Raw genomic sequence first — 11,089 nt, forward strand, 5'->3', positions numbered from 1 at the left:
AGCTTCATCTAGCACTAGAAATCTTGCCAAGTTTTCAGCTCAAGGAACTGAAGAAGTCCATACAATTTCCATGCGTAAATGGAGCGGAATGGATTTTAGTTTGAACTGAAGTTACAGAGCCCAAACGGGTATAATGCCCAATGCAGATTAGGGCTCCCTTCCAGAGGGGGGAAGCAGTCCCCACACAACTTCACCTAACACTGAGGAAGGATGGCCTTGCAGTTGAAGGCACAGGCCTGGGTTCCTGGCTCTGTTGCAGGTTTCCTATGCAGCCTTGAAGGATTACAGTATCTGACTAACTTCCTGGGAGAAATGTGGACCTTAATCTCCCTGCCTCAGTTTCCCCATCTATTAAGATAAATGTATTCTGTGCATTGCAGTACCACCCACCACGTGCTAGGTGCTGTCAATACACAACTCCCTGCCCCCAATAAGATCACAATCTAAGAAGCCAAGCAACAGCCGTAAGGGTAGGAGAGATGGATAAAAAAACACAACCAGAATAAAAACCGTCATTCCCAAATGTGTACCTCGACTGGCTGACTTGTGGGCAATGTGGCAGAAATGGGTCTCGAGGGATCTGCAGGAGTGTGGATGTGCTACCTGCTTCTCCAGGATGTTGTGAAGCTACACTTGTCAGGCTGGAGATTTTCAGGCCGTGGATGGAAAGCACTATAGAAGGAATGGTGATGATTATCGTCGGTCTACAATGGCTATTAACACAATGCTAGTCCTCTTATCTCTGCTCTTGCTATACGCTGCTGCCCTTGTACCTAGAACCCATCTGTCTGGACCAGTGGCAACTCAGATCCCAGCAAGAACATATTGCCTGGTAAAATCCTGGTGTTTCTGGAACTTGGATTCCCAATCTAGAACCCTGGCCCTGAGTTGAGTAGTCAACAAGCTGGAGACATTAGAGAAGGATTTTTTCCTTCTGCTTCGTAAGGCCAAGGAAGATCTCAATGGGAGAAGAGAGGGGGTGGACACAGATGATGAAGAAGAGGGTACCCAAAAAGTTCAGTGATTGTTGGTGGCTTTGCCTGATTAACAGGTGTCCGGTGGGAGCTGACATGGTGGCTGGATTAGGGGCTTCCCATTCAATCTCCAGATAAAAGCTACTCTTGCTTTTTAGATGCTGTGGTCAGTTGCCGCTGCTCTGTGGAAGGGTCTGTGACTGGTACCTGTGTGTGTGAAGTCAATGCGTGCTTTCCCCAGCGTGGCCAAAACCTAGTGACCAAAGGAATTTCCAAACGCTGCCTAAATTCCTATGCTGTAATGTTGGAGTGTGTTCTGTGGGGTCGCGGGAGGGGTGTGGGACGGGAATGCCATTCGGCTCATTTCCTTTCCTAGTTCTGTCTTGAGCTACTCAGGTGTGAAGAGTTCTTGCCGGGCAGCCCCTTGCTCGCTGAGTTCAGCGTCCAGTGTGCAAAACACCCATGGGAGCTTAGCAGGGGAGAAGCGAGCTTGTTAATTAAAATGAACTGTGAGCAGCAGTTACTTGACAAGGCGCGTTTTAAGGAGCTGAGATAACCTACTAGTCATGTGGGGCTGGGCTTGTCTTTTAACACAGCTGTAAATAACAGTCCCACGGTGATGTGCACACATGGTGCAGTTCCTTACTGACTTTTCTCTCTGCACTGGTCTCTTTCCAGTCCCTGTTGGATGCCTGCCCCAGAAAGCAACGTAATCTAATGATTACTGTGTGTTTGTGGAGGGGAGGGTTCAGGACTCTTGCATTCCAGCCCCAGCTGTGCTACTGACCAAAGCAGGAGACAGGTGGCAGTCAACCAGAAACCAGTGTCTATAAGGGCCCCCGACACATAATATGTGCCAATCTACCGAGTGCAGAGCAGTCTCTTTTCCTGGCCAATCAGCCATCTTTAAAAAACATGTTTCATTTTGCTTGGCATTTGCACGTGCACGATACTATGTGGTGCTAACACCAAAATGTCTCCAGACATAGTTGGCAGCTAGAAATGCATCTTCGGATCTCTAGCATGTGAGACGTGAGTATGAAGACTGCTGCCCAGAGGAAGTGTATAAATGCAAAAGACCAACAGATCCTTGGGCTGGGTCCCAGAAACTGTTTGGCCAAGCTCTGGGATGTAAAGACGCTAAGAATACACTTGGATTTCAGCTAAGTAGGTGCTATTCTACAGAAACCATTCAAGTATTCAGTCATCGCAACACATGCTCATGAATTGGTATTGAATCCCACCGACCGATCCAGCAGTAACACCAAGAAACAATCCCCTCCCTCAAGAGCCAATCCGGCTTCTTACCCCTTCACGCCACAACAACAGATTAAGATTTGTGAGCAGGAGCCCTGATCCTCTAATTGGATTTGTGCAGGCAGACCCCTGCACCCGAGCAAATCTAGGGTGAGAGGCAGCTGTTTTACAGCAGAGCCCAGTGGATGCTGGCTGTTTTTTCCTCAGAAGACATCATTTACCTCTCTGCTGCCTGCATGGTTTTTTTTAGTTCAGGGAATAGTTTAAACGTAGGTGTGTGTTGGATTTTTTTTTTAACTTGTTTGGAAGTGATCGAAGTGTGAGAACCTAGTGGAATAAATAGAGGAACCAATTCTAGAGATGTAAGTAAGAGAAATTAATTTTGCTTTCTGGTCACTTATGAGCCTATCTACTCTGCTGGTTTCCTTCTATTCTTATAAAATAAAAAGTACCATTGTATTCTACTAGCGTGGCCCCAAACGCTGTACTAAGAGGGGGATACGGTGTAGTGGTTTGGACCATTACTAGAAAATGCTGTGGGACTTATTAAGAAGTTGACTGTAAAGTTTTAATGTGCCCTTGGTTCCCATTGTGATTTTAAAGGAGGCCCTGAAAAAGGACAGAAAACAGTGGGGTTTTTCCCCTTCTTGCTTCTTTATGATGTAAAGGGAAGGCCTGAAAGATTGCTGGTTTGGATTCCTTTTATATTTATTTGGCTGCTCATTGTTTACATTATAAATTCAGGTCTTGTCTGCCCTGTTTCTCCTGAGCAACTCTATGGAAGACTGGAGAATTTATGAGATGATGTAAGACACTATGCAGATGTAACTTGATTAAGAGGGGAAATTATTTCTAATGAGACTGTTTAACTCATCATAACAAACCATTGGAAGAAGAGCTCTTTTCTTAAAATTCATCTCTCTCTCTCTCTCTCTCACACACACTCTCTCTCTCTCCCCTACTTCTCCTTTAATTAAGAGCTCCGAGAGCTCCCAATCCCCAGATCTGAATCCTCCAAGGCAGAACAAAAGGAGAAGGTTTGACATTCCTGATATTTAAGGTAAAAACCAAGCAGATAAATAACCTTTTTAAAGAGTTTAAAAACAACCCCCCTCTACTCCCCCCCACACAACACCTTTCAGAGAAAGTGCTCAAACCTATGTTTTCCTCTTAGATCACACCTTTCAAAGGAGCTGGGGCTGCCTGGAAATGGACACTTGTAAAACCGCACAACTCCCTAGACTTGCCACCAACCCAGGGAGAGAGTATGTCACAGCTTCGTCCTTTAGTTAATGTTTGTAAAGCACTTCAGAGCTGAAGCAAGCCTCACAGAAGTGCTGAGTTTAATCATAATGATCTTAATCCAGGGGAAATAATGATTTGAACGCTCATGCTCCAAGGAAAACCTATGCCTGCAATCTTAGGGGGAACCAACTGCTTGGTACTGAAGTCTGAGGCCTTCTCTATACTAGCAAACTCCATAGCTATAGTTCATCCCTTGTGCAGCCCCTGCAGAGGGAAACCATAATGCAGACAGGGTGTGACGAGGGTAATCACACTAGAATCCTGTCTACACTGAGGCTTCCACCATTGCTCTCAGGGTTGGGGCTGGACAATGTTAACTGTGTAGTCTGGGGAAGACAGCTCCTGATCTCTGCAACCAATCGTGCCCCTGTATTAAAAGATCAGTGTGGGCGGGACAGTGGTTGTACATCTTGTCTGAGCAATGGTGCGTTTTGTTCCACGCGTGGGTTTGGTATTGACTCAGTGAGGAGAGCATCAAGAACAGTACCCTGCCTGACCTCAGTGGGAAGCCGTCCACCCCTGTCCCCAGCTGCCATGGCATAAGATGAGCCGATGGCCCTGGTTCTGTTCTTCGGCAGCACTTCCAAACCATCCTCAAACATCTCAGAAGCTTTCACGTGCACTGTGATCAAACGGCAACAATGCTTTAGAAATGCCTGGATGAAAGCAGGGGCCGGGCCTATTAAATAGCTTTAGTAGCAGCACTGGGGGTCCTACATGCTGCTATGGCCTGTAACTCAGGCCCCTGAAACATGGGTAGCTTTAGGTTACATTACAGTCCCAGCTTTCCAGCTAGGGAGGAACTAACTACTAGTTTTACAGCTAGGAGTGTTGTTCTCAGTACCCACCAATTGCTGTCTCTGCTGCCCGATTAGACTAAACGTTAGTGAAGCTATTATTTCCTCCCTATTAAAAAAAAAAAGGGGGGGGGGGGAGAATCATGACAATAAGTCAGAGAATATGAATCCTGACTTCCCGCCCGTTTTAGGTTGGTGTGACTAGCGATGCCAACAGAGTTACTCCCAATTTACGGGAATGAGAAGAGAATGTCACTGGAGATCCTAATTATTTTCTTTTAAAAAGGGCTTCAGATTTGTTAATTGCTTTTTTTAAAAACTTCCCATAGAGGAAAGCAATTTTGCCAGTCTTAAAAATGGTCCTCAAATAACCCTAAGGCACGGATTTGTATTTTGGCTTGGCTAGAAAACAGTTTTATCTTCACTGATCCTACTTAAAGTTGAATTCACATTACACTGTGAAAAATCTCCTCATTAGGTTTCCCCTGCTTAGGGTAAATGGAGATAAAAGATGGCAAATTGATCAATCTTGCATTTAACAGCTCTAATGTGCAATGAGGCATTAAAGAGCACTTTTGTCTTAAAATAAATGCCATTTTTAAGTGAGACTCGTTTTGAATATTTTTCCTGTATTTAAAATGAGGCATATTTCTTCAGCTGCTTTACCATTGCTTTCTGCTGTTATAGTATCAGCGTTATTCAGTGTTTAATTATACTGTTTATTGTAAATAAAGTCATTTAAAAATTGGCTTTCTATTGCAGTCTTCTTACTCCATTCCTTACAAGGGCCACTGAACTGAATTAAATAAGAAACCTATAGAATATAAAGAAGAAATGGAGTGAAAATGCCATCCATCCCAGGCAGGGAAAACTCGGCCAAGCCCTCTCTTATGAGGCTCCCTGTTAGTCTCTGGGGGCCTGCTCCAATCCCGGATGAAAATAAATATGGCCTTGCTCCTGCCCCACTAGTCAATTGGAATAGTATTTTGCCCTACTGTAGGAAGGGAGATTGATCTGGCAAGAGGATGAGGCTCAGGACACCTGGCTTCTACCCCCAAATTCTCTGACTTGCTGGGTGTCCTAGGGTAATTAACTCCCTCTCTCTGCCCCTCATTTACAATGGGGATGTTACCTCACAAGAGTATGGTGACTCAATTCTTTAATGGCTGCCCCCTGCTTGGCGGTTGTCCTTGGCTGAAAGTCACTCCACAGGGGCTAATTATTGTTAGACCCGGGCATCCCTTTCAGGGAAGGGTCCCCCAGTGGAACTGCCACTACTGCGATCATTTAAATGAACTTTCTTTGCTGTTCAGCCCACAAGGTGATGGCCCCTTATGAAAAAGCCCCATAGAGTCCTCCATGAATAGCTCACTGCATGAGTTGCAGAGTTTGGTCCAGTTGTGTAGAATACTGCCGTGGTTTTTCCTCACCCTGTTTAACCTTATTTGTATGGAGGTAGCCATGATATAGCGCAGCTTGACTTCTGTGGCGCAATGTAACTTACATTACTAAGGTAGAGAACCATGTGAATCAGTGTATCAGTAGAGCTCTTGTTAAAGCTGGTGCCTCACCTGGCACCCAACAGCATTTTCTTTTCTGAGAGAGATTTTGCTTATGTGGCTGCAGTGAGGTGGAGGATTACTGATCAGGCCACAGGTGCACGCCCCTTTCAGAGGGCTAGCTACAACCATGCTTTGTTCCCAGGGCTTGAGTGGTATTTGAAAAGCCCAAGGCACCACCCGCAAGCACCTCTTCCACTCGCTAGTGATCAGGGGCAGCAGAAATCTTGTCAGTACTAAAACCTAAAGTAGCCTGCAGGTACTGGTTTGGTTCCTGCACCATGGGGCAGAACTCAAGGCCATCACATAGCCAATGACGTGCTTGATTTGCAGCCAAGAGAGGGCGAGTGCTGCATGGGATACATCTCCTCCCATTGGCCTGGCAACTGCATGGCTATGAATCCCAGAGGAAAGTTGCTCTGATGGAAAGAGGATGGGAGGAGGTTTGAAATGGTGATCCCTTGGGGCACGTCTGCTCTGGCTTTCACAGGTGGCTGCAGGAGTAGCTGTACTTGGATGTTTGGGAGCTATAACCGCTCAACCCAGATCAAGGGGTCTCTTAGTACCAGAGCTCAGGATGCAAACCCAGTAAGCTAAAGCCAGAGCAAACATGAGACTGGTAAAGAAAACCATGTTTATTTTCAACCCAGTTCCATTGAAATAAGAACTGCCAATTCACAGCCACACGGGAGCAAATGAGACTTACCTGCATAAAGAACTAACCTGGCTTATGAAAACAAAGTCAAGCCTTTTCTATCAGGAACTATGCTGCATGGGGTCACATATGGAGAGGGGTTGAGGGAGTGGGGCTCTCTCTCACCAGCAGTGCTAGCATCTTACTTTTTGTAGCTTGGACAGTGCTTTTAGATCCGTCTGTTTCCCGTTCTAGCTCTGGGCCATTAGCCCAGTGTGGCTGGCTTTGTAACAACACATGGGGCATAATCTAAATCCTATCAAAAAAAAATACCTTCACTAACCCCCTCTTTGAAGAGCATCACTAACCATTTCTGTCCCTATCATATTAACCCCTTGGGGTCACACAAGCTAAATGCTTGGCTTGAACCAAGACACTTAGGTTTATTTAAAACTCCCCATTAGACCCTGCAACCATGTGGCATAAGAAATAGCCAGAAATGAGGCCTAATGCAAAACGCATTCGCGCTTAACACTGGGAGCGTTGAACAGTTGTCTCAGAGGGCAAAGCTGTATCGTCAGTAACAGCTCTCCTTCCCTCCTCTCGCCACTTGTATTTACTCATTCCTTATGTTACAAGAACAGAGTTTTAAGCTTTCCCTTGTCTTTTGCTTAGGGGAAAACAACATCAGGGCTTCTGCTGGATGCAGAGCTGCAGCAGTTAAAACAAGGGTAAAAGGGGTGAATGTGGGGGAGAAGCCTGATTGTTGGGTGCTCACTGCACGTAGAAAGAGGCTCAGAAAAGCGACCAAGGCTGAGCAGCAGCGGAGCTGACAGTGTCACACAGAGCAGCTATTTGACAGTTATGATCCCTCATACAGAAATCAGAGACGGAAGAGACCAGTGAGCTCATCCCCTCCACCCCCTTGTGACTGCTGCAGGAATGTTCCTTCCAGCCTGCACGAGATAGAGATTAAGTCATCACGGCTTCAAAGCTCCAGGAGCTTTTCCTTGTGTTCAACCCACATTTTCCCCTTTCTTGATTTCATTCTGCGACACCCCCTTTCTTAGCATTTGCTCATTTCAAATCCTTGTAAGTAGTGCTGTCCGCACCCCCCTCCATTGGCAGCTATACTATGGGGAAGTAAGCAAACAGTAGGCAGTGCCATACAGGCAGCTGGATCTTATCTCAGGGCCCAAATTATAGGTTGTGGCTAGTTACATAATACTGCCAGTAGAGAGCTGCCCTATAGCACTTAACAAGAGCTGCTCCCCACAAGCAAACTCTGGGTAACTATCAAACAGCTGTGGACAATTCTTCTGCTTCACAGGGAGGCAATGGAAGGGAGACAGCAAGGCAGCGGTAGTGTTGAGACCTACAGCACGATAGAGTACCACAGATTGCAAACCTGTGTGTAACTGCAGGCCTGTTATGCGATACGGTAGCTATGATTTTGGGCTGCATGTGCAGAGATCTCACCCCAGCTGTTAGAGGGCTGACTGCACGAGTGCCTCATTATTTGGAAGACCCAAACTGGAGAGAGCTCAGAGAGAAGCAACAAGGAGGAGGAGAGGCCTGGAGGAGCTGACTTAAGGGAAGACAGAACTAAAACAGTTCCAGCAGGACTGAAAGAAACTAAAGGACATCTCGCTACTACCTATTCTCTACGGGCCATGGCAGGAGAAGAATTCAGCACCAGAGATGGGAGTAATGGGGTGAAATTTAGGCTGAATGTCTGAGAAAACTTCTGCCCTAGAAAGCAAAACCTGTTGGTCTAAGGAATAATTTCCCCCTGGATGCAGTGGATTTCTGGAGACATCTAAAAATGAGAATGACACAACCTAGTGAGTTTGCTGTAGGGAAAAAGCCCACTCTGGCTGGGACACAGACTAAGTGTCCCCTTAGATCTTTTCCATCTTTGCTCACTGCAATTTTGATGGCTCAAGGCTGGTAAGTGAATATTTATTCTGGAATAAGCTGCATTCATACATGCCACCAAAATCCCTTTCCGTGGAAGTGAAAGACATGAGTGTTTCGTCATCTCCATTGAAGAGCATTGGCTTTAACAGCAACATGCAGGAAAAGCGTTATATGGTTTTTCAGCAGATGCATCTTAAAATGATGCCTTTAGGACACATGCAGCTTTATTGTCTCCATATATATCTATCATTTTTCAGCCAGACGCACCAAAGAAAGCTACATGTTCTGGTTAAGTCTGTACGACACTATGACGGTGAGGGATCTATAACGAGAAGCCAGGGTAAAGGTCATTTGAGCAATTTGAACTTCTTCAGATGTTGGTGCACTTCCTCCTTGGAGTAGGGTCTGAGTGCGATGCAAGTAGCTATGTTCTCTGGCTGCTCTATCCACACTTTGTGATCGATGTTGTGTTGCTTCAGAGTCTCAGCTAGTGTCGTCAAGGCACCCTCATCCAGGGCCTAGAGAACAAGGGGGGGTGAAAAATTCACTGTGAGCTCAACGTGAGATTGCCATGGGAAGCCAGCGGTAAAGGCAGAACTTCCACCTCCATACTGCTCCTCCCCACACACGCAGACAATTCTAACACCACTTTCCAGTTACACAGTATCAGAAGGATCTCAAAGCACCAACTGCGTGTGCAAAATCTAGAGAGAATTACCACCCGCATGCAACTGACATGCAGCCAGTTCTGGGATGGAATGTAGCCATCGTTGCTGGGGCAGAATACTTCACAGCTTTTTAGGAAGAGAAAAAGAATAACTCTGCCAGTGAAACTTCAAAGGGACTCACACAAAGTTAGCCAGGATATAGTGGTAACCCTGCCATAAGTACCTAGCGTTCCTTAATGGAGGCAAGGCCTCCATTTTATATATTTGTCCAAAATAAGTCCAATTCTTGAGGGTAACTCAAGTCTGCAATTCTACCTATGGGAGAGAAATCCTACCACCAAAAAATACCAGGAGTGAGTGGCAGAATCTGCTTTCCTGTGATTCAAGGAGCAGCGATGGACAATTACTGGGAAAAGTGTCACCACAGGGCACAGGTGATTAGTAATATAACATGCTGGGGAGTGCATAGCACTTTGCAGATCTCTCAGTCGGTGTCCTAAAAAGCTCCGAATCTAAGGTTTAATCTATACTACGAAATAATCATGCACCCCTAGCGGTCATAGCTATGCCAGCAAATCCCCTGATGTATATGCAACTGAGCCAACAGAAGAGTGCTTCTGATGGTGTAGCTCATACTGTTCAGAGCAGTGGTTTAGCAGAAAAACCTCCTCCTGTCAGATTACACTGCATCTACACTAGGGGGCGCTGCCAGTCTAGCTATTAAAAAACATTTAGTAGCATAGACAAGCCCCAAGTATGGGCTTTAAATGGGATCAGATGCTTAAATGGAGGTGAATTTTGATTGCATCTGGAGTGGGGTTAGGAGCTTTCTTCCAGGGGACCGGTGGGCATGGACTCTGATGGAGGATTTATTAGACAATCATAGAATCATAGAACTGGAAAGGACCGAGAGGTCATCTAGTCCAGTCCCCTACACTTCTGGCAGGACTAATTATCTAGACCATTCCTGACAGGTGTTGGTCTAACCTGCTCTTAAAAATCTCCAATGATGGAGATTTCACAACCTCCCTAGGCAATTTATTCCAATGTTTAACCACCCTGACTGTTAGGAAGTTTTTCCTAATGTCCAACCTAAACCTCCCTTGCTGCAATTTAAGCCCAATGCTTCTTGTCCGATCCTCAGAGGTTAGGAAAAGCAATTTTTCTTCCTCGTCCTTGTAACAACTTTTACATACTTGAAAAGGTATGTCCCCTCTGTCTTTTCTTTTCCAGACTAAACAAACCCAATTTTTCCAATCTTCCCTAATAGGTCATGCTTTCTAGACCTTTAATCATTTTTGTTGCTCTTCTCTGGACTGTCTCCAATTTGTCCACATCCTTCCTGAAATGTGGTGCCCAGAATTGGACACAATACTCCAGTTGAGGCCTAGTCATCGCAGAAGAATTACAGTAGCTCCTCACTTAATGTCCTTCTGCTTAACATTGTTTCAAAGTTACGTCGCTGCTCCATTAGGGAACGTACTCGTTTAAAGTTGTGCAATGCTCCCTTATAACATCATTTGGCTGACTTTACAAGGGAGCATTGCACAAGTTCCTCTTCTCTGCCTCCTCCCTCTCCTTTCCTCCCTCCCTCCCAGCGCTTCCCCCGCCGCCAAACAGCTGTTTGGTGGCACTTAAGACTTTCTGGGAGGGAGGGAGTGAACGGGGAAGCTTCCTCCCCCACCCCCCCGCAGGCAGGGCCACCCGGAACGCAGGGGCTTTAGGGGCTGCAGGGCTCTGGCCTGCGGCTCTAAAGCCCCTTTCGGAATACGGCCCTGTGAGCACGGGCCGGAGGACTCAGGAGGAGCAGGGGCAGCCGCGCAGCCAGCGGCTGGAGAGAAGCAGTGCTTTCCCCTTCAGCCCCTGCTCCTCCTGAGTCCTCCGGCCCGTGCTCACAGGGCCGCAGGACTCAGGAGGAGCAGGGGCAGCCACGCAGCCAGCGGCCGGAGAGAAGCGGCGCTTTCCCCTTCAAAGC

The 11,089-nt window shown here is 46.4% G+C and overlaps 1 protein-coding gene across 1 annotated transcript in view; it reads right to left on the reverse strand.

Moving 5' to 3' along the window:
• Window positions 1-6,506: 6,506 nt before the first annotated feature.
• PTRHD1 (peptidyl-tRNA hydrolase domain containing 1) overlaps window positions 6,507-11,089 on the reverse strand; it is a 10,194-nt gene continuing 5,611 nt past the window's right edge. Inside the window, exon 2 of the mRNA XM_034766778.1 lies at window positions 6,507-8,964. Coding sequence (XP_034622669.1) covers window positions 8,794-8,964 — 171 coding nt within the window. The 3' untranslated portion in view covers window positions 6,507-8,793. The remainder of the gene's footprint in view (window positions 8,965-11,089) is intronic.

Source organism: Trachemys scripta, chromosome 3 (genome assembly GCF_013100865.1).
Source record: "Trachemys scripta elegans isolate TJP31775 chromosome 3, CAS_Tse_1.0, whole genome shotgun sequence".
NCBI lineage: Eukaryota > Metazoa > Chordata > Testudines > Emydidae > Trachemys > Trachemys scripta.